This window comes from Nematolebias whitei, chromosome 18, assembly GCF_014905685.2.
Source record: "Nematolebias whitei isolate Nwh7 chromosome 18, NemWhi1, whole genome shotgun sequence".
In the NCBI taxonomy this organism is placed as follows: Eukaryota; Metazoa; Chordata; class Actinopteri; order Cyprinodontiformes; family Rivulidae; genus Nematolebias; species Nematolebias whitei.
This window is the reverse complement of record NC_056515.1, coordinates 26,178,824-26,192,831: the sequence shown is the minus strand read 5'-3', so window position 1 is coordinate 26,192,831 and position 14,008 is coordinate 26,178,824. Positions and strand designations below refer to the sequence as shown.

General features: G+C 36.5%; 1 protein-coding gene across 1 annotated transcript; it reads right to left on the bottom strand.

Annotated features, from left to right (window-relative positions):
• Positions 1 to 10,766: 10,766 nt before the first annotated feature.
• LOC119424670 (myosin light chain 4) lies at positions 10,767 to 11,797 on the bottom strand. Its single transcript, XM_037692160.1, has one exon. It carries the CDS (start codon positions 11,656 to 11,658, stop codon positions 11,050 to 11,052), a length of 609 nt encoding a protein of 202 aa, XP_037548088.1. The 5' UTR covers positions 11,659 to 11,797; the 3' UTR covers positions 10,767 to 11,049.
• Between the last annotated feature and the right edge of the window lie 2,211 nt (positions 11,798 to 14,008).

Sequence of the window (14,008 nt, the reverse complement as noted above, 5' to 3'; positions counted from 1 at the left end):
TTCCAGTGATAATCCTGGTTAGGGATTTATGAGTTTAACAGCTTCGGGGTAGAAGCTGTTCCTCAGTCTAGTGGTTCTGCATTATCATGCAATAGCCAACACCTAAAACAGCATTTAGATTAGGCAGATTTATTTTTTATATATTTTGATTTATTTATTGTTTTTAACTTCTACTAGGTATGTTCTACCAGATAAAATAAAATTACTACTACGAACTGATTGCTCTTTACCAATCTTGGCAAATACATTTTAATAACAGTATTCTTCTCTAAGCTTGACCAAATCTATCTGAGCAGTTTTCTACCATCAATCAAGGGTGCACATTTTTTTATTTCATAAGCAGGATGTCTTGTTTTTACGCTTGATATATTTGACTATTCTCTCTTAATAGTTGGCCATGACACTTTTAGAAATTCTGCTTTCCCTAAATATGTTTCTCACGTCATGTTGTCAATTTGAAGAATGTTGTGTTCTCTGTGTGAATCATTTTCGCTGCACTAAGATTCACTTGTGCACCAGAGCAACACACACACATCTGTTTTGTTCTGCTGCTTCTTGGATTGTTGTGCACAAATCCTGTCAAAAAATCCTATCCAGTTGAATAACAGCTCAAACAGTCCACGTCTGATTTTGGATGCACTAGCGCTGCTTGTAGAGTTTATTCAAAATTATAATAATTCACCTTAGAGAACTGCGTGACTGCTGACAGATACGTCAGTTGAATAAACAAACACAAGAAAGTAAAGGATGTATGAAGCTCATCTGTAGCTGTGGATTATGATATAACTGGAACTTTCAGAGTTTGTACCTTAAATGCGGTGAGTGATCAACACACTATCTATAACACAAAGTCAAACTACTAGTGCTCAGCTGTGATTGGAGGAAGACACAAAGAGCTGAACAGGGATTGGCTGCTTAACGAGTGGTGCTGCATAAGATGAGCTGCAGGAGCGATGATGTCCGCTTCCATTCATTCTGCACTTCCCAAACATCCACAGCTGACCTGCTGTGACCCGTCAACTTTAGTTAATTTTGTTGTAAAGAATTTTGTGAGAAGCTTGTAGGGGTGAGCTGCCACTTTATTTTAAGACCCCTTTCTCCAGTTTTTGTTAGATTAGTGAGGCTTGTGTTTTGGTTAATTTTATTTTTCTTGAGGTAAGAGGGAATATAGTGGGGATAGCTTAAGTTGTGCTTGTTGTTTGGGCATGGGCTGACAATGAATGTGGCAAAACTCCACAAATTAAATATTTTCACAAATGTTAATTAAATCACTGTTCTGTCACGCTATAATAATGACTGTGGCTGCTTGAGTGGTGCAGAAGTCAGATTTGCTCAAAACTATTTACATCCCCGTGCCCTTTCATTGTGTTGGGTTGTAACAATGATCATTTAGGTTCCACGCTCTACCTAAGAAAATGGATGAAGGAAACTGAGTTCATCTCAATGATTCCTTAAAAAAAAAATACTGCATTTGGAATTTTTCATCGAGACTGCAGACAGAATAATCAGGCAAACTTTGACTAAATGCCTGCCAGAGCACCTTATCTATCTCCTTAGCTGCTGTCATTTTATGACTTAAAATATATGTGTGTAATCAAACTAAGCAAGGCATTTAGGGAATATTTTCTGGTTAAACCAGTCAATTATAGTTATTCATTAAGGAAAAAAAATGTATTACCTGCAGATATGCTGATGTTTACTTTATTTTAAAAAAATAATAAGCTATCTGATCAAAAACAGTCATTTTCCCATGTAAAGTAAGTGCCAATATCAACATCTTCTCCTGTGTAACAAAGTCTTGCTTCTCCCAAAGGATTAATTCATCTTCTCTTTTTCTTCCCTGAAACATTAATTTAGTTCTGCCTTAGTTTGCCCCAGTACATTTTGAGGTTGCCTGTCTGTCAAATGTTAAGTGTCAACTTGTTTGGGGGTCAAAAGTATAATTGTTAACATTTCTATTACTGATTTAGTGATAATTGATTTAATATTTAATAGTTTCAGCCCCTTGGTCTACTGAGGTTCCTTTTAATGTGCTGTAGAAATAAACTTTGACTAGACTGATAATTTACACCTGTGAGGCAAAAAAAAAGGAGCAAATACCTTAATGAATCAGTGAGTCAAGTTCATTAAGACATACTGTAAAGGCAGACTTGAAGGTAAGTAAATCTCCCATATTTAATGGGAAATGTAAGTCAGTGTTTCATCTTAGAACTACTCTGATGTTTTGGCCAGAGGTAGCTGGAGATCCCAATATAGTTTCTCACTCACGTCAAAAGTAAAAGGAAATTTGTCCTGGGAACCCAATTGGGATTAGACCCAAGGACACAGATTTCCATTAAGTGCTTCCCATTAGTAATCCATCACTAGCTCAGCCACCTAATTCTCTATGATTGGCACCATAAATGTGCACATAAATTAACCAGTTTCCTTTTAGGGATTTTACTTTTAAAATCAGTTTTTGTTATAAACATGATTCCATGATTGGCATTAGTAATGTTTTTAAAATAGATGTATATGTATTTTTTATTTAAACCTTTATTTTACTGAGAGAGAAATCCATTATCCATCCATCTGTTATCTTCACCTGCTTCTTCCTTTTCAGGTCACGGGGGTCACTGGTGCCCATGTCCAGTTGTCACTGTGCAAGAGGTAGGGGGACACTCAGGTCGCAAGTCCATCACAGGGACACATAGAGACAAACTAAACAATCATTCACACACTCACCCACACCTAGAGCCACTTTAGAGTTACCAATCAGCCTAGCATGCCTGTTTTTTGGACTGAGAGAGGAAACCAGTGCATCCAGAGAAAGCCCACACATGCACAAAGAGGACATGCAAACTCCACTCAGGGAAGACACCACTTGATGGGATGTATGTCTCTTTGTATGGAATCAGATCTTGACGATCTGTTTGCTTCATAGAGTCGTTCAATAAAGCTGTTGAATTTTAAACAACAATGACGTCATCATGTACATCGTTAGGTATCGTCAGGGCTATACCCAAATTTTGTCTCTTGTATTGAGGAGAAACATATAAAAATATTATCCATCCATCCATCCATTTTCTTTACCCGTTTATTCCATTTTGGGTCACGGGGGTTGCTGGTGCCCATGTCCAGCAATCACTGTACGAGGGGCGGGGTACACCCTGAACGGGTCACAAGTCCATCACAGGGCCACATAGAGACAAACGAGACAAACAACCATTCACTCTCTCACTCACACCTAGGGACAATTTAGAGTTACCAATCAGCCTAACATGCATGTTTTTGGTCTGTGGGTGGAAATCGGAGTACCCGGAGAAAACCCACGCATGCACGGAGAGAACATGTAAACTCCACCCAGAAAGGACCCCGGACCGGGGTTTGAACCAGGGACCTGTTCGCTGAGAGGCAGCAGCTCTACCAGTTGCGCCACCGTGCTGCCCTATAAAATATTATGAACAGGAAAATATTAAAACTATGAACAGCTCTTTATTGTCTACAACTCACTTCTTATTGTTCGTTATAAAGAGTCGCTCGAACAATTTGGATTGTCCGTTAATGTCACATCTCTACACAACCAGGTTGTGAGTCTGGGACATTCTTGCCACGAGACAACAGCTCTAACCACTGAACCACCAAGCTGCACATCTTTATTCCTAATTTGTTTAGGAAATCTTGATTTTCTTGAGTGTTTTGACTTCCACTATACTGCCTATACTTCATCAATTTAAGTGTGCTCGGTTAGCTTCTTTATGAGATATTTGATTTTATTGTTTTGGTAATCCATTTGTTTTATTAACATTTTTGGCTAAGTATATTTTTTTGTATTTCTTAATTAATTAATGCATTTATTTATTTATTCATTCATTCATTTATGTACATGTCTGTTTGTTTGTTTGTTTTAGTGAAGGGTGTTCTGCTTTCTTGTTTTTATATTTGAATCAGTCTATTGGGTGTTTATTTAAAAACAAATCAGTATTGTTATTTTTTTTTTCTGATGTTAAATCAAACATCCAACTCATCAAATGAGTTTAACTATTTAATTGTTTTTCAAATAGATAAATTAAGTAAGCTACCTGAATCTACTATGTTTCCATCCTGCTGAATTTGTGCAATATATATATATATATATATCATTGTTGATACAAGGCAAAAATAAATAAACAAATAAATAAATAATCAAATAAATAAATAAATCTTAAAAAAAAGATAAAATCTACATTTTATTAGGGGATTGGGGGATAGATAGGCAAACATTTTTTTTTTTGGGGGGGGGGGGGATTTTAGTCCTCAATGGCAGATTTGTACACGTTCAGCTGGAGTTAATGAAGTCTCCAGTTCTAGCATGAAAGCGTGTCTCCTTGTAAAGGAGCACAGAACACAAGAAATAATAGCCTCATACAGATGGCAAAGGAGACACCTCTGGAGGTTTAGATCAGGCTCACCTTCCATATAAGCAAGCATGAAAATGACAGAAAAAAAACTGACTGGCCTCATTAAGAATTACTTTTTTATAGGCCACCTGAGTATTTATATCAAGTGATTTTTTTTTTCTTCTTGTCTTTTTTAAGAGAACCCTGTCAACTCAGTTGTTGGCTTGTTTAAACTTGGTGTTGAGACCCACTATGCTGTATTTTGTCTGTTTCTTACCTGCTGTGTTCTGCTCTCAAAGAATGAAGAGATGTAAAAATAATGTGACTATAGCCATTTAAACCTTTGAAATGTGCTTTCACATTTAAAATGCATGATGTGGTATTAAAATAAATGGCAGCGCACCGTTGCCAACAAGATGGCGTACAGCTTCATTAGGTACCTTAATCAGATTTCAAGAAATAAAGGCCAGAAAGAACCTGGCGAGACCTAAACGTCTTTCCACACAAGCTTAGCTTTCTGCTTCGGTGATAAAATGTGACATTAGACTTTGTAACTAGAAAAATGAGGTTAAGATTATGTTGCATCACAATTTATAATCCAAAGTGACACTTTAATTAAAAATGTATTTGTGTGAATCAACAAGAACGTTTAAGAGGATTCCCGAACAGTGCAGTCCACAAAACACAAAAGAGGAAATCCACTACAACAGAGTCAAAGTTGTTAATGGTTTGTGCAGTCTCTGATGGTTCAAAACCAGTTACACTGCGGAAGACAAGCGAATAGTTTAACACTGAACATTTTCCAAAGATAATTAAATAACAGATCATTTATTGTAAAATTTTACACTTATTTATTTATTTGATGCCTTCTCCCTAAATCTAGGAGAGCTGGGATCGTACTCTCACAGTAACAAGAACGGCTGAGTACCAGGGAGCATCAGAGGAACTATGTCAATTAAAACAACTAAACACCCACGAGCTCATAACAAGTCCCAAATAATGAACTACGTTTAGGTCTCTAGAAACCAAATGAGAAGCAGAACATTAGTTCCTGTGTGGTTTGCATCATTGACAAAGTTTTTTTTTTGTTTTATTTTTTATCTTGCATTCTTACATTTCTCTCATCTTCAGTTGAGTCATGAAGTGATGACATTGTTTTATTAAAATAGACATAAGTCCAGCGTATAGCTAGTACAATCTGATCAAATAGTTTCATGAAAAGTGATTGTATCAAACAAACAATGCCTTGCTACTTTTTTGCTGAAACATTGCTTTAAAGATAAAAAGTTTAGTCACTGTTCTTGTGCGTTCAGCATCTTTGAGTTGATGGAATGATGTATGCTACACAGTAAAGATGACAGAACATTTTATATATGAAGCACTGAATAAAAGAAAACAGCCATAGTGGTCTTTAGTGGACGGGGGTCAAGTACTGGCTGGAGATAAAAGGCAACTAGGACAACTCAGTCAGTTCATAAAATGATGTTTTTTTATTTCCACACTACAAATCAAACCGGCTTATTTAATGACACACTTTTACTGAAATTCTTAGGATGTGCATTTGGATTTGTAGAGGTGGTCATGATTTTATTCACCCAAGGTACAGACAAAATTAATGTTTTTGATAACTTCTGCCTTGGGGGAGTTGATGGGGCCGAGGGCGGGCCCCGGATGCCATCTTATCACCAGCAAACAGTTTTTTGTTTTTTTTCCCACTGTGAAAGTGAGCTGTTTGTGGGATTCGGTTTGGTTTGGCGGGCTTCTCAGACTGAAGAAGTCCTTCGGATGAAGGATGAACCATCTCAGCAACAAAAGAAACCATCCAGATGACCTGACTGAACATTGTTGGATTTATACCTGGATTAATGGTGTTTTGGGTAAAATGTTGCTTTTAAACCTGGGGTGGTAGCTCAACAGACCCCAGGAACATCAGTGTTCTTTTCACCTAAATATGCAGAACAAGGATTTAAAGAATGCTCAGTTTCCCAGACATATAGAAAAACTGTGGGACTTTTTGTTTTGTTTTTTTAATATAAGTTTGTTTTTAAGACAAACTAAACCAATTAGACTATATATATTTCAAAATATGATGAATCACATTACCACAAGTGTTGTAATTAAAATCTCATGATCTTGATTTTTCTCTAAGAGCAATATAAACTGACTTGTCTGCAGAAAACAAGCTCATACACTCCTCATTATTGCCCTTAGAGCAGTTTCTATTCCGCCTGTAAAGGCTGCACAAGGTGAAGGAGTATCGATTGGTGGACAGCGCATGTGTGTAATGAACGTTAATGAAAACAGCTCTGAGGACAGAAACTGTTTATAAAGGTCTTTTCTGCAGTATTCCATAAAGCACATTGTGCATAAAAGGCTTATCTAATGGTTGCAGACTGTACTGACATGAAATATTTGCCTTACAGCTTTTACTTTTTATACTTTTTATAAGTATTAACAGATATAGAAATAAAGCAAAAACAAATTTCATCTATTAAAAAAATAGAATAAAATAAATATTGAAATGTAATTGGTATAAAAGTGAACATTTTAATGTCAATGTCAATGTCAATTTATTTATATAGCACATAAAAACAACAAAAGCTGACCAAAGTGCTTTACAGTTAAGGCAGTTACAGTTACAGTTACTGCCTACTGTGCATTGAAAATGCATTTTGCTATTATTATTATTATTATTATTATTATTATTATTTATCATTTATTTTATTTATTATTATTATTATTATTATTATTATTATTATTATTTCAGCTGCTCCCTTCTTCCAGGGTCACCACAATGAATTAACTCACACAGAGATTTGACAATTGTTTTTACTCATGATGCCCTTCCTGACACAACCACGGATCACTGAGCTACCAGAGCCCTCTGTGTGGAGCAGAGAGCTGCTATCCAGGGTGCCCCGTGGAGCAGATGGTGGGGGTTAAGGGCCTTGTTCAAGGGCCCAGAGTAGTGCAAATGAGGGTGGAGAAAGGTGTAATTATACACCTAGTCACACATAGTAATAGCAATAATAATAATAATAATAGTAATAATACTATTATAATAATATAATAAAATGTATTAAAAAAGTTGAAGCAAACTAAAAAAGCCTTTATAATTATTTTGTTGTGTAATAAACAAGTACAATACCTAAGTATTGTGTATTTTGTCACTATTATGACACATATTTATACACACATTCAATTATGTGCACTAATTAAAATAAATAAATAAATAAATAATATTAATACTCCATCCATCCATTATCGTTTACCAGCTTCTTCCATTTTGGGTCATGGGGGTCACCAGTGCTCATGTCCAGCAATCACTGTGCGAGGGGCGGGGGACACCCTGGACAGGTCGCACGTCCATCACATGGCCACATAGAGACAAACAACCATTCACTCTCTCACTCACACCTAGGGACAATTTAGAGTTACCAATCAGCCTAACATGCATGTTTTTGGTCTGTGGGAGGAAACCCACGCATGCATGGAGAGAACATACTAACTCCACCCAGAAATGCCCCTGAACCGGGATTTGAACCGGCAACCTTCTCGTTGAGAGGCAGCATCTCTACCAGTTGTGCCACCATGCTTGTAATAATAATAATTATTAATATTGATATTTTTATTAGTGCACAAAATTTAATGTGTGTATAAATATTTGTCATAATAGTGACACAATACATAATACTATTGTACTTGTCTAATACACACACACATACACACACACACACAAAAAGTCTTGTAAAGGCTATTTTATTTTGCTTCAACTTTACAAACTGTCCAAAGTTTGTGTAATGAGAGCAGAAGATGTGAGTTTTGTAGCACGTGCGTGTGTGTTGCATGTAGGAATAATGTTCTTGAAGTTTGTTTAAAGGGAGCCCTCAAGAGAAAATCACCAGTTGTGCAGATCAAGAGATAATTAACTGAACTGATTCCTAAATGCTTCTGTTGAGGACATTGTTTGTCCTCAAATGTCTGAAGAAAAAAAAAAAATGTTTGCAACCTGTGAAACTAAATGTGAAGCTTAAACTCAAGAGTAATGCAGAACCAACAGTAAATGTTGAGTTTAATAAAAGTCATATTGCTTGTGGAACAGAGCTGTGATCTAAAGATAATAATCTTATTCTCATCTACAGAGGAGACATTTCATCACATATGCACCATCATTAAAGAAATTCCAGCTCGTCAGATGGAGCTCCTATCAAATCTTACTTGCTTTGACTGTGGTCTGCACCTGTAATGATAAAACCACACAAAAGGGTTGGCTTTTTTTTCCTTTTTAAATTCATTATTATTTCTTCTTTATAGAGACATATTTTTTTTGCTACATGTAATAACAAAATGAATTGTGCCGACTGTTCTTTGACTTGTGCTTTTTGAATTCCAGGTTTTACATATTCAAGGTTGTGTCTAACATTGTTAATACTTTTGTAGTGAGTTCTGACTATTGATTTAAAAAATAACCTTTGCCAAAAGTGTGTCTGTTTTCTGAAAAAATGTTAAGATAATGGGGATTAGATGTCTCAGTTATAATTTGTTCAAGATGTTACAGCTCACGAAGGCTTATTTTGGTGTTGTTGTTAACACTCCCAATATAATATTTATATAATTAAATGTAATACATCTTTGCCAGGAGAGAATTAGCAATGACATAAATCAGTATTTGCATAATTTGACTACTCAAAGTAAGATTCAGTGAGATATTGTTTTAGCAGTAACTGCAATGGCAGCTTTTAGAAAACATGAAAGTTTGACAAATTAGCACTTTAACGCAGACAAAATACAGTTGTGTGATAATTCTGTTTAAATGTTTGTGTGTTGTGGTGTTTTATGCTTCCACCTGGGCAGCTAGAGCCATACAGAAAACAGTTTATTTAGCTGACATTTTAATAAACTGCCTCCCTAAACTCCCTGCGGTGGCAAAACCATGGCAATGGAAATTATACTCATAGCACTGCCTTCCTGACACTAATATTTACCATGGCGTGTCCACCTTTTGTGCAGGAAATGCTCTCCACGGCTAACATTAAAACTTAAATGCACAAGCTGTCGTGTCCTCCCAGCCAGGGGCTCTACATATTCGACAAAGGACTTTAAAGGTAACAGCTGCTGATTAATGTTGATGAGTCTAAATTTGCTGGCCAGCTCTCAACTAGTTATGGAGCGGGGTGCCCGGCACACTTAGACACTCTTTTGCATCTACTTGACAGCTGTAAAGAGTAAGAGCCACTTCTCCCTATTTATCTGTGTCTTTCCTTTCACAGCCGTATGAAAATAAATAATAAATCTTCAATGTGTTACATATTAATATTCAACAGTTCATTACAAATATTGATGGGTTTTAACATTTTTTGTTGTCTTATCCTCATTCAAGGCTGATAAGCCACACAAATGCAAATGTAAGACAAAAAACAAGAAGAAAATATTTGTATTTCATGTTGTGTTTTTATCTTTTCTATTTTTAATCAGTCATCTATCATTTTCATCAAGCTGCTTGAAATAGTAACAATATCTATGACCTGAAGTCATATTACTTTGTTTTATATGTTACAGTATATACGATTTGTAAGGGCAACCGGGCCCTTCATTATAAAACATACCAGATGAAGGTGGAATAGAAACTTTACATTTCCTGTCAATCATATTAATGAGAAACAAATTAAATTGATATTCTATCGCTTTTGGTTGTTGCATTAATTAGAATTCTAACTGTCTCCTATATTCACTGTAACATTTATTTATTTATTTGCGGCTATCTATGTCATTCAGTTATGCCGTAATATACAAGCCATGTAATATTTAGGATATTTGCTAACATTGTATTACTACAGAATTTTAAAGCATATCCAAAAGTAAGTAAAACATTTATGGATTTAACATCATTATTTGTCAAACATTTTAAAACATGCTGCAGTTTTTTTTATTACAAAATTAAAACTCAGTAAACTCAGGTTAACATTAAATTCATACATCGTCCACTTTATTTTAAAGTGTTATTTGCTTTACGAAGCCACCACAAATAGTCCTGCCAGCTCTGCAAACAATATGACGGGGTCTGTCCTTGGTGCACCTGTCTTTTGTCAAACGAGGTGTGTGTGTAGGGAGGGGGGGGGGGGTATGTGTGTGTGTGTCTACTTTAAAGATATATATGTTGATTCAAAGCAGCTGCTCCACAATCACAAAGAAAGAACACTCAGTGAAATGCAATGTGTGTTTATGTGTGTGTGTGTGTGAGTGTTAAGCGTAATAAAAGCAATTACAGTTTGTTTTCTGATCAGAATAAATCTGTTCATTTAAATACATTTTTATTTGCTCTTGGCGATGGGCGGGGATTCACATTAGGATAGTTAATAAAGAATGCACAATGTGACATTTCATAACAAGTTTCTTTATTTTCTCTTCTAGTTTAAATGTTGTGCAGATTGAAAAGACATTTGTGAAACAAGTGATGACCTTAATTCAGTTCCCAATATATTTTTCTTTATTGTAGATGTTGAATCTCTGACATTTCATTTTGAGCACATGCGACTTGCTGTTGACATATTTTGCTCAAAACTAACTTCCGTATTTGACAGCATAAAAAAGGACATCACTGATTAGTTCCCAGCTCCAGCTCTAAATAGACAAATCCAATAGGTAGAGAGAAAGAGATGAACATTTAAGTCTTTGTGGTCAAATGCCCTTATTAACCAGAAAGAATGTGTTTAACAAAGGAGGCATAATTGATACATCCGTTTGCATCCTCCTGTCCCGCCATCAATCTGTCCACTTCGTCTTCTGTCATCCTCTCTCCGAGTGTTGCCAGCACATGACGCAGCTCTGCTCCCATGATAGTGCCGTTGCCTTCTTTGTCAAAAACCCTGAGCCCTTCGACGAAATCCTCAAAGTTGCCCTGGTCTTTTGCACGGGAGATGTGCTGCAACATTGGCAAGAAAGTCTCAAAGTCCAACATTTTATGGTTCATGTCCTCGGGACGTGGTTTCCCAAGCACCTTCAGCACATCTGCATTGGTAGGGTTCTGACCCAGAGCTCGCATCACATCCCCACACTGGGCATAGGTGATCTTCATTTCTCCAGTTGGGGTCCGGTCAAACAAGGTGAAGGCTTCTTTGAATTCCTCAATCTGGTCAGCGGAGTACTCAATAGTGATGCTTTTGGGGTCAAAAGGAGGCTCCTTCGGTGGCTCAGGCTGCGGCTCTGGAGCTGGAACTGGCTTAGCTGCTGGGGCCGCATCTTTCTTAGGTTCAGGCTTTTTGGGCTCAGGCTTTTTTGGTTCGATCTTCTTTGGTGGCATATTGGGATTCAGATGAAAGCAGGCACTCACGGAGAAATGAGCAAGAGTCTGAACAGACTGATATTACTTTCTAGCACAGGGGTCACCTCTTCTTTTCAAGTTTTTATATGAGCTTTGTCCTGGGATCAGGCGAGCAGTTTTAAGCTGCTCACTATAAAAGGAAGAAACCTGAAATAGATTCTCATAGCAAGTGATGTCAACATTCAGTATTGTTCTCAGCTGTTGTCATCCAGCCAACAGGGCTATTTGGTGTCATTAGTAAGGGTCCAGTTGCATTAGCTTGAAAATGTTCTGTCTCTGTAATGGACAAAGGGATTAGAATACAACTAGAGACCTAGTGCTCACAGTGGAACAATATTAAAAAAAAAATTGGTTGTGAAATGTATAAATATATGAATGATAAATGTTCAGGGAAGTTTTTTGTAGTGACACTGATTCTGATAACAATATTAATATTATTAATGATAATAATATTCACGGGCCTTAAAATATTGTTTAGTTAGCTTTTAATAATGTTTAATGTAGTGGAAAAATCAAGCACAACTGAAGGTTTTTAATTTGATTTCTAACACAAACCAACTGTGCAGGACAGCAGTGCTTTAAAAAAACATACATATTTGTAGGCATCACAATAAATATGAAGAATAACTGTGTAGCAAAGACATATCAGAGCTTGGTCTGTGGATGAGGCTAACAACAACTCTAACGATCCTCTATTGTGAAGAGTAAGAGGTCAATCTGCATGTGTCAAGCTCCATTATGCAAGCTTACAGAACACCACAGCTATATAAGTCGAATCCCATACTCCTTGTTTCATTGAATTGAGAAAGCTCCTCGGATGAGAAGCGAAAAGTCTTCAGCTACAAATAAAATCCAGTTGTTTTGTTTTTAACATTTTTTTTTTTTTTACCATGTCCTGGATGAATGAGAATCTTCACCAGTGCATATCAGAGCTTACACTGACAGCACAATATTATTAATCAAAACCAACATGCAAACACACATACACAGACTCACAGGGCCAATTACTGGACTCATTCAAAGAAAACTAACAGGTGCAAAGGGAGAACATGTAATCTCCACAGAAAAAAGGATCCAGCTAGTATTTGGATCCAGGACCTTCTTGCTGCAAGATAACAATAATAGCCAACTGCACTACTGTGCAGTCTGTCATGTAGACCACTCTTTGTACCCCACAAATGCAAATTTGAATATAATTTAGAGACCTTCAGAATTAACAATTGAAGTTCATGAAAGGTTGAAAGAAAAACATAAACCAGGACTAAAAGGTCTGCTATCCTTTACTTAATACAACGATAAATTTAATATTTCAGTGGGCGTATCTGTGTGGTTAAAATTTGTGCATTGACTTCCATTAAACCTTGAAAGGTTCGGGTTAAACCAGCAAAGTAATTCCATTATGCAGCTCGTTTGTAAATACACAATACGTCACTTGGCTTCATGTAGATGAATGCTCTGTAATTCCATTCAGTGAATGATAAATTAACCAACAAAATGTTCATCTCATTTATGGAAGGGAGCTTATACAGGATGTGCAAATCTGTGACACATTTTTAATCATAGCAACTTTAATTTTATGCATGGCTCACAGTTTATCATCTCAGCTTCCAAAAGTGAAAGCCTGTCATGCCATAATCACATTTAACCTTCTCTGTCTTTATGCCAGTCTCACTTGATCCCTCAATCTACAGCTTGAAGTCCTTGGAGAGAGTTGTTAAAGACTGTGTGTGGGAAGGTAGGTCTATAGAAGTGTCCTTAGCCAAAGATCGTTGTCTCCTTTCTCTTGGGTATTAAGGTCACACGGCTTGAAAAAAAACAACAACAAAAGAAGAAAATGCAGCTAATTTGTTGTCATATTGTGTGTATGGGCACATGGTTATGTGAACATTTGTGCCTAGCAACAACAAAGAGTTGAAACTTTTAAAAGGTAAAACTTATAAAACTTGTAAATGAACTTTAAACAAAGTGCTTTACAGCACAATATGTACCCTCATTTTCCTACACACACACACACACACACACACACACACACACACACACACACACACACACACACACACACACACACACACAAACACACATCAATCTGATAGATGTCCACAAAGCTAATTGAACAAATCATTCTATAGAGACTAATCAGTGCTTTTAGATCACATTCATACACTGTGGGACACTGTGTCTAGCCCAGGGACAATTCAAAATGAGGATGCTGATGAGAATAAACCACCAATTCTGCCAATGGAGGACAACTGCTCTAACCACTCACCCATAGCTGAACCCCATGTGTGTGTGATATGCACACACAGACATATATATATATATATATATA